The sequence below is a fragment of the Caretta caretta genome, chromosome 17 (assembly GCF_965140235.1).
Source record: "Caretta caretta isolate rCarCar2 chromosome 17, rCarCar1.hap1, whole genome shotgun sequence".
In the NCBI taxonomy this organism is placed as follows: Eukaryota; Metazoa; Chordata; order Testudines; family Cheloniidae; genus Caretta; species Caretta caretta.
The window spans coordinates 2,081,454-2,101,601 of NC_134222.1; the positions used below are offsets into that span (position 1 = coordinate 2,081,454).

Below are 20,148 nucleotides of genomic sequence, written 5' to 3' on the forward strand. Positions count from 1 at the left end.
CCATTGTCTCTGCAGGGTGTTTGCCTGGTTACCGCATCAGCAGGGATGGACGGGGCTGAGGCTGCCCGCTCAGGAAGTGGGTGCTGGTGCAGCAGGGGTGAGAGGGAGCCGTCGTGTGGGTGAATTGAGGGGGGCAGAGAGGCAGGCAAGGGCCACATGTGACTGTGACAGGGGTACAAGGCCCCGTCTGAGAGGCTGAACCCCATGCCAAGCCGGCCTGAGCCCAGAGGCTGGGGCTTCACTGCTCGACTCCACTCACCGACTGTTCACGCCGGGACACGTCTCTCGGTGATTATGCTGAGCAGCAGACAGGTGGGTCAGCCTGCAGCGCCCGAGCGCTTGGCACGCACCATCTGCTCCAAACAAGCCGAGATTTGTGGCTGAGATTCCTTGGGCACCTCTTCTCCTGGAGCACCTGGCACTTGAAACATTGCAAGCCCCACGCGGCCTGGCCCCAGCTCCTCGCCCCAGCCCCAGCACACTAGCTGCACTAACAGCCGTAGGGTTGGAGTGGGCAGGCAGCTGCAGGGACTGGGGCCAGGAGATCATCCACGGCTGGGCCCTCAACTAACAGAGCCAGGGCTCCAGCACGGGACTGCTGTTCAGGATGGGCTAAGAGGGCCGCCGGGGATAGGAGCGAGTGGGAAGCAAAGCTCCAAGACAGCCACAGGTCAGCTGTGCCTGAAAGCCCTGCCAGAGCCTCGTGGCCCCTGGCCATCCACACCAAGCCTCAGGAGCTCCCAGCCTGCACCCCAGGCAGCTCGAACGGCCGAGCAGCTCTGCCCTGGCTGCGGGCGGACTCCAGCCCCCTCACTAGTTGCTGGGAGTGAACAGGTCCGACCCTGCACTTAGCATCCTACTTCTGGGGGACTTGAGAACGAAGACACAAGACCTGAGCCAGCACAGATCTTCCTCCCTGCACCGCAGTACCAGGTTCAGCCCACAACCCCAGGAACCAGGCCGTGGCCACACTTTGTGACAGGCTGCTGCCGGCACGGAAATGCCACGCTGGGTTACCTCACATCGCTGCACCCCGCATCCCTCCCCAAAAGCTTCACCCCTGCAGGCTCCGTGCCCTGCGCAGCTTTCGCACTGCTACCCGCAGTAAAACCACCACTTCCTGTCCGAGTGCTAAACCCGGCCACGCCGGTGCACCCCCGCCCCCACCTCACGTCCCCTCCCCGCACTGCAACAAACCACCCGAGGGGAGGAGCCAGCGTCACCAGCCATAAATGACATTTAATATTTAAACGGGTAGGAAAAGACGCACAGCCGAACTAGTGCAAACCAGACAGGTAGGGCCGGGCAGCTCCCCAGTGTCCAGTCCAGCTGCTGAGAAGTCAGCAGAGATGACCACACCCACACAGCTGGCTCCGGGGACATGGGGCAGCCGCTGAGTCCTGGAGGCAGCAGCGTCAGTAGGGGGGCATCTGTGGAGAAGAGCCCTGGCACACTTCCAAAGTGAGCAGATGCAGTTATTCTGGATGCCCAGAGGAGGCGCCGTGGAGCTCCTGCCCAGAGGCTCAGCAGACAGCGTGGGTGTGAATGAGTGTGTGTGTGCCGCAGAGCGCCTGCCACATATGCTCTCCAGACACCGCGTGTGCACATGCGTGTGGACGGGGCAGGGTTACATTTTATTTCAAACAAAACTGTGTGCTAGGCACAAGCCCCTGGAAAAAGAAATGACCCAAAATAAATCACCATGCCTGGGGAACAGAAAACCATGTGCAAGGAAAGCCCACATGCAGCAGCAGAGTGAGCGTGAGTGTGCGAGATGCACACCCAGGCGTGCCTGGACTGTGCTGTCACACACAGATCCCCGCTGACAGCTGCACCAGGAAACCAGCTTCATTCTTCGCTGGGTTTTTTAAGCCAGATCAGAAAGTGTCACCTTTGGCTCAGCTGAAAGGGAAGGAGTGACGGTGGAAACGGGTGCTGCCAGGGCCCCTCCCGTCTGCACCAGACACACACGGGCGGGGTGTGTGTGTGTTAAGTTATAAAATAAAAAGACAGCAGGCACTGAGGAGGAAAAAAGCCCCTGAAGACCAGCTCAGCTTCCCCTCCACTGAGAATGGAGCAGCAATGGAGGTGGCCATGGGGGTCGCAGGGGTGGGGCAAGCTGGCAGGAACTGGGGGAAGGAACACTGACCAGCCCCACAATGCCCAGTCTGGTCCGGAGGTGCCAGCTCACCCCATCCGAGGGCACTGCAGCTGCTGTCGGCCAGCCTGGCTGGTGCCTCGCCCACGCGGACAGGGCTGTGTTCGCTCAGAGGGAGGGGTCGGAGGAGAGGGCTTCAGATGAACATTTTCCACCATGCAGGACATACTGGGTGCACACAAGACATCGGAGGTGGTGACAATCTGTAAACGCAGCATTTCCCAGGCAAGGCGCTTGCCAAGGGGCCATCAGGAGCTCTCTGGAGGCTGGTCTGAGGGTTGCCGAGGCCTGGCATGGGCCAGCTCACGGATCTGCGAGGCAGAGTATTTCTGAGGCTGTGGAAAATGCGTCCCTCCAGGCAGCCTCCCGGGGCTATGCTGAGGTTTCCGCTGGCTTGCTCTCTGTGTCGCTGTCACTCAGGTGGCTCCTGGAGGAGTACCTGGACCTGTGCGTGCTTTCCAAAGGGGCTCGCTCCTCCTCCGATTTGTCGCAGGCGAACTGTCGGCGGTAGCCTGGGGGGCTGCACAGAGGGAACAAGGCAGTTGGCAAACAGGTAGGGAAGAGCAGATATCACCTCGGCACACGCTCCCGCTGGCAGATGCATGTCAGACCCTGCCTTGAGCAGCAGCGCTCCCCGCGTGAGGCTGGGCTCCCTTCCAGTGCCCACCCCAGGGCTCAGATCCAAACCCCCAAACCTCAACATAAGCCAGCCAGAGCCTCGGCCGGGCAGCGGGGAGGCCAGGCCACGGCAGCTGCCTGGCCATGCCGCAGGAAAGTGGGTTGGTGGGGTGGAGGCCAGTTCCCAGTGACTGGGCCATGGTGGGCAGTCTCTGCAGGCACAAGGCCTCTTATCCTGGGAGGGGACTCAGAGGAGCAGGCCCCCAGCTTTCCTCAGCACCCAGCTCCCTGGCTGCCCCACCCCTGCAAGGAAACGCCTCCTCTCCGCCGCGGGCACCAGCGCCAGGCAGGTGGGGGGGGCCCGGAGGATGGGACCGCACTGTGCTCCCAAGCGTCAGCTGTTCTGCCCCCTAGGACTGTGCTGGGAGGGGGGATCCCTGCTCTGCGGGGGGTGGGTCTCTGTGGGGAGGTGCTGATCTGTGAGGGGGCGGGGGGTGCTGGGCAGTGGGGGAGGTTTGTGTGTTTTGGAGTGCTAGGCAGTGGGGAGTGTGTGGGGAGTGCTGTGTAGTTGTAGTGGGGGGGCTGTGGGGAAGGGCATTGGGTAGTACAGGGTGCGGGAGATCTGCGTGCGTTGGGGTGCCAGGCAGTTGTGGGGCTGTGGGTGGGGGGAGTGCTGGGCAGGGGTGGTGGTGTGCAGGGCAGTTGTGGGCGGGGGGGTGCTTGGCATTGTGGGTCCAGGGGAAGCTGGGCATAGGAAGCTGGGGGGGGACGGACTGTGTGGTGTGGCATGGGCCCCCCCAGAGGCAGCACAGGGCTGGGCAGGCCAGTGTGCGTCTCCCGGCTCAGTGCGCCATTGTCCTGTGCTGATGGCCACTCGAGCTCGCAGGGATCTGAACCCCTGCCGCAGCTCTGCTCCTGTGCACAGCCTTCTGCACCGCCCCCCTCCTCGTGCCCCCTTCGCCAACCCTGAGCGCGGGCCCCAGGCCCTGCAGCCAGCCAGCTGGGGGAGCCGAGCAGGACTGAGCCCCGATGAGTGAGATAGTGAGGGGGCCCGTCCGTTATGGGGACACCGGCACAGCCTGCCCCCACCCCTGGAGAACACCCAGATGTTAGGGGATGGGCTGTGCTTTAATGGCAGCCTTGGGATTGGTCTCTGCCTGTTTCCCAGTTGCAATCAGGGGGACCAGCCAGGGGGTGAGGAGTAGCTAACATTTGCGAAGGGCTTTAGACCTCAGGTCAAAGGGACTCCAGGAAGACCGAGCCTCACTACAGCGTTCCAACATTTACTTGGCGCTGGGACACCTCAGCACAGCACCAGCAGCCTTCCACCGCTCTCTGCCCTGCTTTGGGCCCGGGAACGGCTAAGCAAACCTGCCAGCACATGTCCATGGCAAGCGGCAGCTGAGCATCCGACTGAGACAACAGCAAATACGCCCCAGGATCCCTCACTGCTCGCACTGCCACCTCTCCTCCACTACTCCACGCAGGACCGAGACACCAGGTGCTACCCAGACCCTGCTCGGAGACAGGGGCCCATTTTATAGATTGGGAAACAGGCAGAAAGGAGGGAACGGACTTGCATCCAAGATCTTTAAAAGAGCTGGCTGAGGAGCTTGCTGGATTTTGGATTTTCAGTAAGTCCTGGAGCACTGGGGAAGTGTCCAGAAAATGGAAGAAAGCATTAAAAGAGTAAATGGGATGACCAGGGTCATTATAGGCCTGTCATCGATCCCAGGCAAGATAATGGAGCCACTGACACAGGACTTGATTAATGAAGAATTAAAGGAGGGTAATACAATTAATTATATGGAAAATAGGTCTGCTCAAACTAATTGGATATCTCTTTTTGACGCGAGTACAAGTTTGGCTGATAAAAGTCATAGTGTTGACATCATATACATAGATTCTCTAAGGTGTTTGGGTTGGTTCAGCATGACATTTAGATTAAAAACTAGAAAGCTATAAAATTAAGATAGCACATGTTACAGGGAGTAAAAGCTGGCTACCTGACAGGCTTCCAAATACAAGTTGAAATGGGGAATTATCATTGAGCGCGTGAATTTTTAGCAGGGTCCTGCAGGGATCAGTCCTAGGCCTGCGCAATTTCACATTTTTATCAATAGAAAACATAAAATCATCACGGATAAGGTTTGCTGATGACACAAAACTTGGGGGAGTGGTAAACGAGGAGGACAGGTCACTAATGCAGAGTGATCTGGCTCTGCTGGTAAGCTGAGTGCATGCAGACAATGTGTTGTACTATGTCTAATTGTAAACTAATACACCTGGCAACAAAGGCAGCAGGCCCTATTTACAGGACAGGGGACTCTACCCTGGGAAGCAGGGACTCTGAAAAGGACTTAGGGGTCGCGATGAAGAATCTGCAGAACGTGAGCTCCCAGTGCGACGTTGTGGCCAAAACAGCTAATGCGAGTGACCTGTGGATATGTAAATAGGGGACTCTCCAGTCGGAGCAGAGAGGTTGTTTTCCCTGTGTGCGGCACTGCAGTGATTACTGCTGGAATCCCGTGTCCAGCTCTGGGGCCTGCAATTCGAGAAGGACGGTGGTAAATGGGAGAAGGTTCAGAGAAGAACCACAAGAATGATGCCAGGATTAGACAACCTGCCTTAGAATGCTGAAAGGAGCTCAGTCTATGCAGCTGAACAAAGAGAAGGTTGAGGGATGACTTGATTAATCTAGAAGTACCTACACGGGGAACAAATATTTGACACTGGGATCTTAAGCCGAGCAGAGACGGGTCTAGCAGGGTCCAATGGCTGGAACCTGAAGTGAAACAAAGTCAGACTAGCAATAAGGCGTAAATTTGTAATGGTGAGAGGAATTAACCACTGGGACAATTTACCCAGGGACAGGGCTGTGGGGTGGCGGGGGAAGAACTCTCCATTCCTGACCATTTTAAAATCCCGACTGGATGTTTGTCTTACAGCTCTGCCTTAGGAATCTTGTTGGGGCAGGTCTCTTGCCTGTGCTATCCAGGGGCGTCAGACTACATGATCACAGTGCTCCCTTCTGGCCAGGGAATCCATAAATTGCCCAAGAACACCCAGCAAATCAGCAGCAGGAGGTTCTGGCTCCAGCTGGGCCTCCTGCTGGACAGAGACGCAGGGAAGGCAGCTCCCATTGGAATGCAGGGGCAAGGAGGAGATGTTTAAAGTTTCTGTTGTTCCCAAAAGCTGGTTGTGTTTGTGTGGGTGTGTAGGTGTGTGGGTTACTGTTTAAAGTACTAGCATTCAGCTACGGATAATTGGGAGAGTTGTGCATTGGCATGGATGTTGGGTTCCCCCAGGACCGCCTCTGCCACAGCAGACTGTCAACCTGGCAGCTTTCTTTATGAGGGCTCATTATTCTTTTTTATTATTTTTAAGACATTTTCAGACCATCTGGAGTGATTTACTCTCCCCTGGAGTTAGCAGAGCTAAGCAAGTAATCTGCAGCAAATCATGCATTTGTTGAATTGCACCTCTATCTGCTCAGGAAGACTGTGAAATTGCAGAATTTGTTCATTATTTAAAGTTTTGTGCCTATTTTGTCCCTGTGAAAAGAAATTGCAAACGAGAAAATTCACTATCTGAATTTTGAACTTTGCGCTGGGTAGGCAGTTACCTAGGTCACGTGGGACCATTTCAGTTTCCTGATTGGATAACTGTTACTAAGCAACAGCGCAAATTTTAAAGAAGGGCTTTGCCTTCAGCAAATATTCACCCTGAAAATTTGCTTCCTGCAAGCGTCTGTGCTAGAGAAACTCGTCTGCTCGAGGGTGTGTGGGGCGAGCGTGCCGACAAACCCAACCTCGTATTCCCATCCAACATCTACAGACATTTAAATCCCTGCCTATTCGCTCAGCTCCGGGAATCCAGCTCAGCCACCCAAGTCCAGGCGACCTAGCGGGAGCTGACAAGTGGATTTCACTTATATTCAAGGCGGCACATGGCAGGACCAGCAACTGGAAGGTGCGAGGCTACGTTATCCGTCACTGCCTGTTCATTTGTCCTGCTCACCAGTCATCTCACGTGCACACCCCTTCCACTCTGCGCCTTCCCCCGCCTACGTCCCCTCGGAGCCCAGCCGCTGATTCGAACCCTTTAACGCCAGCCTTGGCCAGACAGGAGGAACTGCCGGCTCCATTTCCGTTAGGGCACCTCCGGCGTCACACACGTTACAAACAAGCAGCGCGGCAGCCCCAGTTGCAGGGGATTGTTCTGGCAATTGAACACTTTAAAAGAATTGTTTAAAAAGCTTCTTTCCTTCTCAGATAATTCTCCCATTCAAAGCTGTCGGAAACAATTTAATACACAAATAAATTCCTGCCAGAAAAAACCCCGGCCCCGACCACAGTCGCTTCCCTTCCCCCTCCCTGCACAGCCTTCCCAGAGCTGCCCTTCCTGACTGGCTTCTCCTGCAGATCTCTGACCTGGGTAAAACGGCGCCCACCTAGCCCCCCGATGCCCACCGGGACCAGCACCTCAGGCCAGGCAGTTCTCCCACTGGCCGCCGGACCAGTGACAGCCTAACACAACCTGCTGTCTGACCGAGGTGGGGAGCTAGCTGGGAATGCTGCCATTTCAATACCCAGATTGTGTCATATGCCAAGTGCTGGGCCCCTCCACCACTCCTCGGGGGGGCAGTGACCCCACACCACCTGCCCACGAGGAGCATTCAGCAGCTTGCAACCCACATTCCCCTAGTGAGCTTGAAAAGCACAGCTGTGCTGCCAAACATGGGCTCCTGGGGCGTGATCCTGGGACCATTCCACACTCCCCGAGCCCAGCCGCTTCCAGCTCATCCCTCCACATCTCCCACCCAACTGCCTGCTTAAGCAAGAGCCAAAAAGTGACCAGAGCCACAGGACAAGGCCCTGGTTCCACCAGGGAGCCCAGCCACAGTCAGCCAGAGCCTGGTTGCCCCAATTCAGAGCAGTGCTCCTCTCCCGCACCATGTCATATGTACCCGCGTGTGTGTGTGGGGGGGTGTCTCTCTCTCTAGGTAACCTGCTGTCCCATAAATCCCAGAATGGTCAGGGCATGGGGATGGCATTGGGGAGCTACACAGAGGAGGGCAAGTGAAGACTCCTATCCCACAGGGAACGCCCAGGGGCCCACAGCACTGCCTGCTTTCCATGTGCAGCACGATACCGGCTTTGCTCATGGTTCATATGGCCAGTTTGCCCTCCTGAATCACATGTCTCCATCCCCAGCGGGAGGAATTCACGGAAAGTTTTCCATTTCCAAGGGGAAGTGGCCAGGGCAGGGCCTGGAGCCCAGCCACTCCCACCGCGCCTTGCCCTTGGAGCGCCTCTGGCACAGGATCAGTGCTGCTCACTAAGCTGCAGTTACACACGGCTGCCCCTTGCCCACCCCCTTGCACAACACACACCCTGCAACGGGTGTGTCAGTAACTCCAGCTGTGCACGGGGCTCCCTAGCAGGCCAGGGACGTCAGGGTGATTCATAGATATTAAGGTCAGAAGGGACCATTATGATCATCTAGTCTGACCTCCTGCAGAATGCAGGTCACAGAATCTCACCCACCCACTCCTGAGATAAACCTCTCATCTATGTCTGAGCTATTGAAGTTCTCAAATCGTGGTTTAAAGACTTCAAGGAGCAGAGAATCCTCCAGCAAGTGACCCGTGCCCCATGCTACAGATGAAGGCAAAAAACCTCCAGGGCCTCTTCCAATCTGCCCTGGAGGAAAATTCCTTCCCGACCCCAAATATGGCGATCAGCTGAACCCTGAGCATGTGGGCAAGATTCACCAGCCAGATACAGAGGAAAGAATTCTCTGTAGTAACTCAGATCCCACCCCATCTAGCAGAAGGGTGATGCGCATGCCCTTCTGCTGGTAGACTCCAGTCCTCGTCCCCACCCTTCGCAAGCCGACAGTCCCCGCGCAGGAGGTAGGGGCGCAATCTAGCCCATGGTCCGGGGTGCTGGGAGGGAGGACAAGCTTGTCGGTGTGCACGCATAACCTGGCTCAGATGGGGACTCAGCAGCAGCAATCACATGGTGCGCGCCCCTGGCCCAGAGTGGGCCAAGGGGAGTCTCAAAGCACCCCCCAGTAAACCACTCTGCCTGGAATCACAAAGGCGGGGGGAAGAGCTCTGCGAAAGGTGACTAATACAGGACAGAGAGCCACCTCCTCCTTCCAGAGCTGAGATGACAGATGGCAGCACGCAGTGCACCAGCTTGATGGGAGCAGCACTGCATGCTGGGATGTGTAGTCTCTGCTGGCCACTCTCCATATCGGAGCTGATGATAGCTGCAGATGGTTCTGCTTTATACAGGGATGGCTCTGAACCCGCAGCCCTTGAGCTGAACACCCCTGAACTCTGGGAAGCCTGCACTGTCCACCTTGGTGACAAGCATCCTTGTCTCTCACTGCGTGATGGAGGTGCAGGGCATGACGTTACACAGCACACTCAGTGTGGGAGCTTGAGAGAACCACTGGCTCTGTGGCCAGCAGCCTCGTCTAAGGGTGCCAAGGAGCCCTCAGTTGGGGCCAGCATGGGTGCTTCTGGCTCGGAGTTAAAACATCCCAGAAGTTCTGGCCCAAGAGAAGCAGTCAGTGTGCTCAGGGCTTCCTGCAGGGAGAGAGCAAGAGGGCAGGGCATGAAGACATCTGATAATTTCCATGGCTTTTAAAAGTTTGCCCATGAGAATACAGAGGGTCTGCAGCAGTGGGATGTGGGAGCTGTCCACGCCATGGCAGGTTTATTCTGGCAGCACATGCTCCTCATTAAGGCCTTTTTAAATACAGCTCGACGCTTTCCTGCAGTAACTAATCCCCAGTCTGAACCGGGAGATCCTGCAATGCACTGTGACCCATTAATTTCAGGAGAAATAAATACAGCCACGTACTTAACAGTTTCTGAAAGGCCTGGAGGGATTAATGCTTCTCAGTGTCCTGTGCACACCAGCCGCTAATCCCTGGAAGGGATACACTAGCAGAAAAAACCCGCCTACGTCGACAAACCCTTTGTGGATCTTGCCCGCACTCTGCGCGCCCGCTGTCTTTGCCTGGATTGCATTGTCACAGGAGCGTATGAAAGCCAGAGGCAGGCCCCACGCCTCACCCCACAGTGAGTTACATGGGGGTGAGGCGTGGGGCTGCAGTAGCTGGAGTGGTGTCCTTTTCCAGCAGGTTTTCAAACGGGCTGGTCTCTGCCAAGCAGCCGCGCCGGCCAAGCCCCACAGCCGTGATGTGGCCTCATGATGAACACAGGCAGCTTCAATGCAGCACTGGGGTGGAGGGGGCTGACTGACTAAGGTGGGACCCATGCCAGGCTCAGCCCTGGCAGGGTTAGTAACTCAGGAAACAAGCTACACCACACAGGCCTGCAAACCCCAGAGTGCTTTGCCAGCGTCTGCAGCGCGGTGAGCCCCAATGGCCCACCCCTCTCGGAGCAGTGCCAGGCTGGCGGGATTACAGCCCGCCCAGCGTGGTAAATCAGCTGATCCGCCCTGCCCAAGACCATTAGGGTTTCCCAGCTCTCTAGACTTGCAGTGTGACTGATTTATCTGGAGTAGCTGGCTTAGCTGGGATCTGTGCCACAGAGAGGCTCCGGCAGCTGGGGGCGGGGCAGTGAGTTCAGAGGCATTCCCCGAGCTAGCGACATGCTGCCGGGTGGGTGGGGCGAGGGGTTAGGGGCAGCAGGGAGTGGAGGGTGAGGGAGGTTAGTGGCACACGGGCATGCTGTCATGCGGCACTGCACACCATTCGGCACCTACTGCCTTAGTCGCTCTCGGGCCGGTAGAGGTATTTCATCATCAGGCTGTCCACCTGCTTCTTCCGCTTCTTCTCCTCCTTCCTCAGGCGCTTGCCTGATTTCTCTGCATCCCGCCCCTCCGCGGCTCCCTCCCCTTCGGAGGCCGGGCTCTTCTTCTTGGGGCCCTTCTTGACACTGGAGCTGCTGTGGTAGGAGCTGGACGAGGAGTCCGAGGAGGACTCCGAATCTGAAGGCAGCTTCTTCTTCTTCTTGGACTTCTTCTTGGCATGCTTCCTGGCGCTCTTCCTGCGCTCCTCCTCCGAGGAATCATCTTCAGAACTGCTGCTGTTCCTCCGGCCCTTGCTGCGGTGAGGCCGGGAGCAGTCCAAGGCAGAGGCGGACCGGCGCAGGCTGCTGAAGGAGCGCTCCGAGCTCTCCGGCCGGGTGGCGCTCCTGGCGCTCCGCACGCTCCTCTTGTCCTCCTCCTCTGAGTCTGGGTCCAAGCTGGAGCGCTTGAACTTGATGGGCTTGTAGCTGAGGACCTCATTGATGGCAGCCTCCAGGTCAGGGTCCAGGTAGGAGCGGTGGCTGACGGGCCGGATGTCTGAGACCTCCGGCTGCACCTCGTCGGAGGCGGAGGTCCTGGGCCGGGGGGGCACGGAGAAGCTGCGCCCAAGCGAGTGCTGGCTGTACAGGGAGCGGGTGTCGCTCAGAGCCACACTAGACAAGTCATCCAACTCATCCAGCCGGCTCCTGCTCAGGGAGAGCCGGGAGTCAAGCCGGCTGCCCAGGGTCGAGGTCTCCAGCCCCAGCTCTGCCCGGTGGCTCAGTGGCGGGCTGAGGGCACTGCACACGCCAGCCAGCGGCTCGCTGAGCCGGGACGCGCTGCACCGCAAGCTGTCCGGGCTTGACAGCGTGAAGCTCAGTGTGGACCTAGCGTCAGCCTCGTCACCCTCCAGCCCGCGCCGGGCGGAGGCAGCCCGGCTGGCCGGGGCAGACAGGGCAGAGGCCTGGTCAAAGTCAGCTGTGGTGACAGACCACCTCTTCTCCAGCCCCGTCCGGGCTCTGCTGCTGGCCTCCGAGAAGGCTTGGGAGATGACAGAGCCCCTGTTGTCAGGGTTCTCGCTGCCTGGGGACTTCTTCCACGAGCAGATGGAGCCGGTCTCCTCCTGGCTGCTGGCCGCCGAGCTGTGCTTGGCCTTGCGGAAAGACCTGTCTGGGGAGGCCGGCCGCTCGCTCAGGGTGGAGAAGAGAGTCTCCTCGTCCCCCTGGCCGCCAATAGAGTCCTTTACGTTGAGGCGTTTCCTGTAGCTCAGGGAGCTCATGACAGAGACTGGCCGCTCCTCGGCCTCTCTGCCTTCCTTCCTCTCCTTGGGGGCCAAGTTCAGGGCCGGCCTTAGGAGAGTGACCAGTGGACAGCAGCAAATGGGGAGGGAGGGGGGAGAGAGAGAGCAGGTGAGATCAGAGAGACACACCAGGCGAAGGAGAGAGGAAGGCAGCAGAGGAAACCCAGCTAAATAATTTGCCTCAGTGGAAAATAGCTTCCTGGGAAATGTCATGCAAATGAGGGTATCGTTCTATCCCATGGCTTTTATCCCCCTTTAAAACGTTTCATTCAATTATTTCATTGTCAGCTACCTGGAGCCACTACCTTTGAGAGCCAACTTCCAAGAAGGTGGAATTATCCCCAAAACCAAACGCTTGACATCTGCACCGCCGAACAAATTAAACCAATTAAGAGAAACAGCCTCGGCTCTTCCCCTGGCTCAGTGGAGGGGGGAGAAGCCCCTGGGATCCCTGAATCCATAGCAGGAAATTGCTTTTACACCAAACCAATCTGTACTCATCAGGCAGTACTTTCCCCAGGAGAAGCTGCTCCAGTCCTCTTCTCCCGGCTCCCGTGGCACTCCAGGCGAGGGGTGCCAGGTCTGCCCAGCCCCGTGGGCACTCCCCTGAGGCACAGGGAAAAGCCACGGACAGGGCCCTGCTCACAGCAATCCCACATGTTGAGTGAACCAAGGGACGGAGCAGTGGGAGCCGGGGGCTTGGTTGCGGCTCCAGCTCAGACGTCTTTGATACCTTCAGATTTATAGTTCTGAAATCCAATGCGCTTAGTTGCCATAGCAATGGCCGCTCTATCCTGAAATCAATGCACGCTCCCGTGGGGCCGGGTCTTGGCCTCTCAGGGGCACAAAGCAGGGGAAGCCGGATACTTTTACTGCTCTGCCCACCAGCACCACGCCAGCCACCGGCTCCTGGCCCGGAACCCATGGCTCCTGGTCAGCTGTGGGAGCCATCACTGCAGGCCCAGCCCTAACTGGTCAGTGTTCTCCGCAGGGAGCACGTGGCTGGGGGTGGCCTGTGCTTGGCTGCCGGTGTGCTCAGAGGGTTATGCACCCGCCTGGACGGCACAGCCGGGTTGAGCCCTGGCAAACCCTGCACCCCAACGGCGGTTCAGCCCGACCCTGCCCCTCTTGTTCGGGGCTCTGCCGGGCAAGCAACCGCTCTGTCTCCTGCTTGAGTGACGGAGACCAACTCCCTCCCCCACAGGGCTGCTGAGCCAGGGTCCCTGGAAGGGAAGTGCCATGAGAGCTGCCTGGGTGACAGCCCCGGTCCCAGCGACCACCCCCACGCCACCTCCCCAGCCCCCGCCCGGTTGCTATGGGGAGAAGCGAAAGCAAGTGGCTGTTTCCCCGGGGACGCTGACCGCACACTGACCTGGAGCTCTTCCAGCTGCCGTCATCAGAGACTGCTTTGGAGGAGCCTTTGTTCCTGGAGAGCCATGATTTCACTCCATCCACGCGGTCCTCCAGTTCCGAGTCCACATCGGAGTCACCCTCGCTGCCAGAGGGAAAGATTCAGGCAGGGGGAGATTAGCACCCGAGGCTGGCAGCCTAGCTCCCCTGCCAAGCGGGGTCTGCATGTGCTGCCCACCGTGCCCCCAGGAGAATGTTCCCAGCTCAGCCTGGAAGGGGAACGGGCAAGCATCTCACTGGGCTCCCAATCCCTCGATGTGGGCAGAGCCAGCTCAGCCCGGGGGCAGGGCCTGGCAAACGCGTGGCCACCTCTTGGGGCAGGGATCCTACCTCGGACCCCGAGCCGAGTGAATCACTCCCGGCTAAGCCCGTCTCCCACACCCCAGCCCACCTGCGAGCTGGCCACGAGTGGGCAGTGCAAGCCGCGCTCTTCCCTGGCCCCGTTTGGCGCTGTGCTACTCAACGACCCAAGCCAGACGGGGCCGGCTCGGCTCCCATCGACAGGTTCTGTGGCTATGTTGTAAGGACAAGGCCGTTGTGTGCCATGAACGGCGAGAATGAGGGGCCGGCATCAGGGCACATTGGGGATGCACGCCCCCCCACCCCCACCCAGGAGCATGCCCCCTGCTGGGGCTCCAGGGACAAATGCCCTATGGCCCTCAGGGACTGTCCCTTTCTCCTACACCACTGCAGCAGCATCCCCAGACCTGGGCATTAGGGGCTCCACATTCACTTCCCCCGCTGGCCAGGCATGGCCCGAGCTGGCTGGCTGATCTGGTACAGTGCTTCTGCATGGCTGGGGGAATGTCGTCATCGACTTCAGAGAGCTCCAACGGGCTGTGGACCTGCCCTGCCCACGTTGGAAACACCCACAACGGCAGGGACGCCGCAGATCTCCTGGCACCAGGCCCATGTCTCGCGGGGCGGGGCAGTGCCCAGACAGGGACTGAGTGGGTGACAGAGGGACGAACAGCACCCAGGAGTCCTGGCTCCCTCTCCTGTGCCCCACTCATGGGCAAGAGCGGCCTCTGCCCGCCTCAGAGCTGTGTCAGACGCTGGCTGAGGTCAGGCTCTGTTTTCAGGGCCTGGCGCAGGGAGGCTGTGGGATGTGAGCTGGCCTTCCCAGGCATGCCTGGGGGACCAAAGCACTGTGAATTAACGCACAGGCATTAAGCCCAGCAGCACAGCTTAGCAATACACAGTGCATCGAGCGCTGCTCCCCCCACATTAACCAGCTCCAGCAGGGCAAGCCCCCTGCAACGCACTGTCAAGGGGACGATGGGATGCCCATTAGCAGGCAGTGCAGTGCGCTGGCTAACTGGCCATGAGGGAGAATGGCGAGGCCCACACCTAAGACAGACACTTTTACTGAGCAGTTCTTACTGCTCCAGAAATTTCACATCTCCACAACTGTGCTCTCAATTAGACAAGGGAACTCTGTGCAAAGGGCTCGCGTTAGTTTCATTTAAATACAGCTATATTACGAACCGGCTGCGCCCTTGGATCGATCAGAGCCCTGGGCTCAGAGCCAAGATCCCCTCTAACGGGAGACAGGCAAAGGGAGTTGAAGGAAAAGGGAACTCCTCTTCCAAATGCTTCCCCAAAGGATAGTGGGGCCAGGCCTGTGGGGCTGTGTGTGCATAAGGCAAGGTTTGCAGAGGAGATGCTTGGTAGCACACACATCACCCTGCCATGTGGAACACTGATCTCTGCTCCAGACAGGCCTGGGAGCGAAACAGCAAGAGCTGCTGCAGGGCAAAACTGGGATGCACCAGCAGAGCTGCGGGGTGTGGGGGACAGGGCTAGCAGGGGGCTGTGGGTTGGGATTTGAGGGCAGAGCTGGGGGAGGGGGGCAGGCAGGAGCCCAGGGCTGGGCTAGCAGGGGGCTGTGGGTTGGGATTGGGGGGCACTAGCAGAGCTGGGAGAGGGGGGAAGGCAGGAGCCCAGGGCTGGGCTAGCAGGGGGCTGTGGGTTGGGATTGGGGGGCACCGGCAGAGCTGGGAGAGGGGGGAAGGCAGGAGCCCAGGGCTGGGCTAGCAGGGGGCTGCAGCCTGTGTGCATGTGATACAGAACACACACATGCTCAGGCTGCAGTAGGGCATTGAGGGACACTCAGTTTCTCCAAGGGCAGCCAAACCAGGCCTCGGCTCAACTGGACCCAATAACCCCACATGTTGTGCGATTCTACGTGCCCTGGTGCAGCTGCCCCATGCGCCGCCCACAGTCACTGCAAAGGCACCAGGACGGCTCAACACGAGGCTCTGAATGAACCTGGGACACCTCAGCCAGCCAGCCAAACCCTGTGTTTTTCAGACGGAGAGGTGACCCCAGCAGACCAGTCCTGGGCACAGCAGGGGCCAGCCAGTGGGTTGTGCTCTGCAGACAGCTTCCCCCAGCAATTACACTGACAGCGGCTTGGGATGCAGGCTGAGATGTTTTGTATAAATTTAGAAAAATATTGTTCAACATGTCCCTCACTGTGGATCTGCTGGGCTTCCCCCCAACCCAGAGGATACATTTCCTTTCATCCGTATCAGCAGGAGAGGCCCTTCTGTACAGAATTATGTCCCCGAATAAATAACAAAGGGGAGAAAGAAAAGCAAGAAACAGGCTGCAGTTCTGGGAGCGAGTGAAATTTCAAATTTGCAAAGAGCAGAGGATTGGGAGGGAAATAAGTGGGCTCATTTTATAGGCCTCCATCAAGTGCAAAATTACAGCAAGGAAGAGCTATGTTGATGTCTCTGGGTAAACAGGAGTTTAGCAGACAGAACGGAAATGACTCTGGCAGGCTGGGTGCCCAAGTGTGGCGGGCAGATTTACAGTGGCAGGCGAGCCCCTCCGTAACGCTAGAGCCGCCTGATTTACACACACACATAAAGAAAGCCCTATCTGGCTTAAACCAGCTAATTTATAACCACCGTTCATAACCCTATTGATTGCCTTTAGAAAGAAGGTGCTGTATGCATTGCAAAATCTCTCTCTCCATGTTAAAAGCAGTTCTGTATAAATCTCTGTTAATACATAACTGTTTACTGCTTTCATTAGGGTTATAGCAATAACAACTGTATCTATAAGTAAATCGAAACGTTATTTTTCCTCCCACCTCACTCGGCTCAATAACTCTGCCCTGGCTTCCCCCAGCACTAACTGGCTGGTAAAAGCGAAGGAAGTCTCTTGGGAACCCAAGGTAACTTTGCTAGAATTGCAAGTGTGCCTGGGAACAGACATATAATGTGATCTTAAATGAGCATTTTATCCGCCTAGCCTCAGGGCTCTTCTCTGCCCGGGGAGCACGGGGCGGCATCGCACAGGGGGACGGGCTATTATAGACCCGGAATACGAATTCTCCTCGTTCAATTCAAAGCAACGGGCTGGACCTGATCCTGCAAACGTCTCCCTCCTCTGCAATCTAGCGCAGACAACACTGTTATTTTCCTTAAAAACAACGAGCCCCATAAACAAACTCTGGGGGCAGCTGAGGTTTTAAATCGTCAGAATTAAACTTGATGTCAAACACAATTGATGTCCAGACTAGCGTGCCATTAGTTAACTGGGATCCAAATCACAAGGAAACAAACAAACGGGGACTGAGCTGCGGAGGATATTAATTGTGTGTGACAACAAGGCTCCAATGGCCCTCTATCACTGTTACACACACTTACATTTATCATTAGTTGTTATAGATCCTTCCACAGCCAACGGCCCCTCCTGCCTCAGGAAAGAGACCTTGCTGGCAAAGCCCGTCCAGAGACACTCAAGCCTCGGGTTCCAGGGGACGGCACCCGACTCCTCGTGTTCACATCCAGGGCATGAGGAAGGCTCTGCAAGCCACACGGAGCCGGGCACAGCGCAGAGCCCCCCAGGGACCCTTCCCTCGGGGCAGAGCAGCACCTAATGGCAGAACTCCACACGCTTCAGCCCCAGACGGGCCCGACGTTCCCAATGGCACCGTTTGCAACCACTAAACCTCGGGCTTCAGGGCAGCGCAGCGGGGCACTGAAGGGCATCACTCAATCTCACCCACATGCAATTGCTCCACTGGCCAGGTGCACCATGGGGCTTTACACTTTTCTCTGAAGCATCGATCATCAGCCAATGCCAAAGGCCGGAGACCAGCCCAGCTGCTCTGACCCAGCATGGCATCTGAAACCAAACGGCCAATATCCGCCCCCCACAAATCCCCACTCCCTGCCAGCTGCGGCACTGGGGCACTGTTCTGGCTTTGGAGAGGTCAGAAGCCACTGAGAAGGCAAACAACTGGGGACCTGCTTTGCTATCTGTCCTTTCCCAGGTAGGACACACTGCTTATCTGATGGGGCTTCAAGGACAGGGAGCCTGGGGGAGCAGTCACTCTGGGGTGGGGCCTGGGGGGAGGGGGCACTTGTCCTAGGTTTGCACAGCTTTGCCTGTTGCCTTGTGAGGAGAAGGGATGAGTTATTGTCTCATCATATTCCCAGGACATCCAGATTTATAATTGATTTCCTCTCCGTTCCAGGAGCGGCTACGGAGGACTCCCGGGGGAGAGGCGCAGACTGTCAGTTACACGGGCAGCGTTACCTGCGGACCCTGGTGTGACGCGAACAGCTGCTCCAGGCATGGCTGAAGTGAGCTGTGGGCTGAATGCTCACAATGCAGCCCCTGCAGACTGCCAATCCCAGCATGCAACAGCGTCATCCCGAACCATCCAGCCAGGAGCTGCAGACGCCCCCCACCCAGTGACACAGCCCCCTCCAGATACGGGCCTACGCAATGCGGCTCCAGCACCGGTCCCTCACGGCACCGAGAGGCTCCCGGCGCACCCTCTCCCCAGGTCCCCAGCCCCTGCTGCCAGCGGCTGAGCGCAGCGGTCGGGACGCAGCCCGGTGGCTGCTTATTAGAGGGTTAGGGCTAGTGCACATGCATGGAGCGCGCTGGGGGGGTTGACATGCAGGGCCCAGCGGCGGGCTCCTTCCAGACATGCTCGGGGTTAGGAACAAGGGGTTATTGAATTGCGAAGGAGAGTTGAGATCCTCACAGTTTATTCTTTCTTTTCTGATACTTTGTCACCACGTCCTGCAAACTGAGAATGGGGGCGGAAGGGGGCAGGAGGACAAAGAAAATAAATGAACTTAAAGAGGCAAAACGGAACAAAACCACAACAGAAACAAACCGGGGCAAACCAAAGAGCAGAGCCGGGGAGGGGGGAAGGAAGGAGGGGTTGGTGGACAGCAGCACTGTCTCCCGTGTGGAGAGCCCAACGCACCTCCCCACACTTGCAGATTACAGCACGCCGGGGCCAGGACCAGAACCCAGGGCTGCTAGTCCAGAGTCCTCGCGGCTGGGCCTGGTCTCAGCGCACAGCCCCAGCCCCGTGCCCCAGCCGGTTCCTGGGGTGGCACTGGAGTTGCTAGCGATGCTTTCTGATGCCGGTTCCTGGGGTGGCTGTACTCTGACATCGCCCATGTTTGTGGTGCAGCAGGCAGCAATCAGCTGCTCCCCCTGCTGGAGGGGGGGGTGCAGGCGTGCCCCATCATAACACCTAGCTCAGAGAGCATTTTCCAGCCCCAGCTCTCTACGCTCTTTCCCAAGGTCAGTGTCATTACACCCATTTAACAGGTGGGGAAACTGAGGCATGGAGGTGAAATGACTTGTGCAGAGTTCCCCAGCAGGCCACTGGCAGAGTCCCAGTCTAGTGCTCTATCCACTAGCCCACCCCACCTCCCAGCCACTCTCGGAAGGTGCAGACGCACCCAACACCATAAACAAGTGCTTGCTTTGCAAGCGGCAATGTGAGGCCAAGGCGGGCCGGGCCGGAATTAAGGCAGCTTTTGTCACGGTCAGAAAGCAGGAACTCCCCAGGAACACACTGGCTCGTCCCATAAATTTCCAAGTCTCCGGGAAACAGAAGCTGCTCTCCCGTTTTATGGCGAGGGGAAGTGGGAAGGAAGAGCCTGAACTGGAGCAGGGGGAAGATAAGATCCGACCTGCCTGAATTGCTGCAAGGAACCAGCCCCACCAGGCACAGAGCAGCTCTGCACCCAAGCAGCCGCTATCCGGGGTGGGAGGGTGTGTGTGGCTGACTGCAGCATGTCCATGGGGGACCCCACCAGCTTCGCCATGGGGCAGCCCTGCCCAGTCTATTGGGAAGGAATGAGCAGGACTGGGAGTTTCCCGGGCCCTGGCGGGTGAGGGGCAGTAGGGGTCTCCGGTAGGTAACCGTGCGGCTCCCACCTGTTAATGAGGTCCTCGTTGTCATCGCTCTCCATCTCGTCCTCGATGGCAGCCTGCAGGTCCCCAATCCGCTTGAACGCCAGCTTTAGGTCCGACTGCAGGCTTTGGTTGGCGGCCTCCAGGCTCTCCAGGTCCATTTCCTTGGGGAGAGTGAACCCAGTGAGCATTGGCTGCAGCCCCATGCCACAGAGAGGCAGCCAGTGCCAGCCTGGAACTGTCACCCCACAGAGGGGCCGGGGTGGCCACAGCTGGAGCATAGCACCCAGTCCCATCCATCAGGCAGGGAGGGACCAGGGCTGTGCCCAGCATGTCACAGGGCAGTTACACCAGAGCAGATTTGCCCCCTCTCCTCCCCGAGGCAGTTACACCGGGGTGGATTTAGCCCAGCTCCCATTTTTAAAGGGCTATTCTCAAGATGCCCAGCTCCCCGTTTCCCCTGCCAGGCTCTGTTTATGGGTAGGACCTACGCTAACCAGCCTAGTTTCATAGCGACGTTTGGGGATCAGTGGCATGACCCATATATTTAAGGCTGCGCATTCGACCCCGATGGGGGCATCCCGGCTGGTCCCTGCTCCCACCCCTGGGCACGCTGGGGGCAGCGCTCCCCATAGCTAGTCGAGGGCACCATCACATCAGCTAACAGTTCAGCGGGGTGGAGGGGGGGCTGGCTGCCCCGCCTC

The 20,148-nt window shown here is 57.9% G+C and overlaps 1 protein-coding gene across 18 annotated transcripts in view; it reads right to left on the bottom strand.

Annotated features, from left to right (window-relative positions):
* Positions 1–1,219: 1,219 nt before the first annotated feature.
* Positions 1,220–20,148, bottom strand: part of MYO18A (myosin XVIIIA) — a 169,915-nt gene continuing 150,986 nt past the window's right edge. For 15 of the 18 annotated variants that reach the window (XM_075120801.1, XM_075120804.1, XM_075120802.1 and 12 more), the window contains 5 exons: positions 19,469–19,608; positions 18,273–18,317; positions 13,221–13,343; positions 10,525–11,897; positions 2,538–2,678 (listed from right to left, as the gene is read on the bottom strand). In XM_075120801.1, coding sequence (XP_074976902.1) covers positions 10,529–11,897; positions 13,221–13,343; positions 18,273–18,317; positions 19,469–19,608 — 1,677 coding nt within the window. In that variant the 3' untranslated portion in view covers positions 2,538–2,678; positions 10,525–10,528. Of the gene's footprint in view, positions 2,679–10,524; positions 11,898–13,220; positions 13,344–18,272; positions 18,318–19,468; positions 19,609–20,148 lie in introns of all 18 variants that reach the window. The other 3 variants (XM_075120814.1, XM_075120803.1, XM_075120815.1) reach the window with 3 other exon arrangements.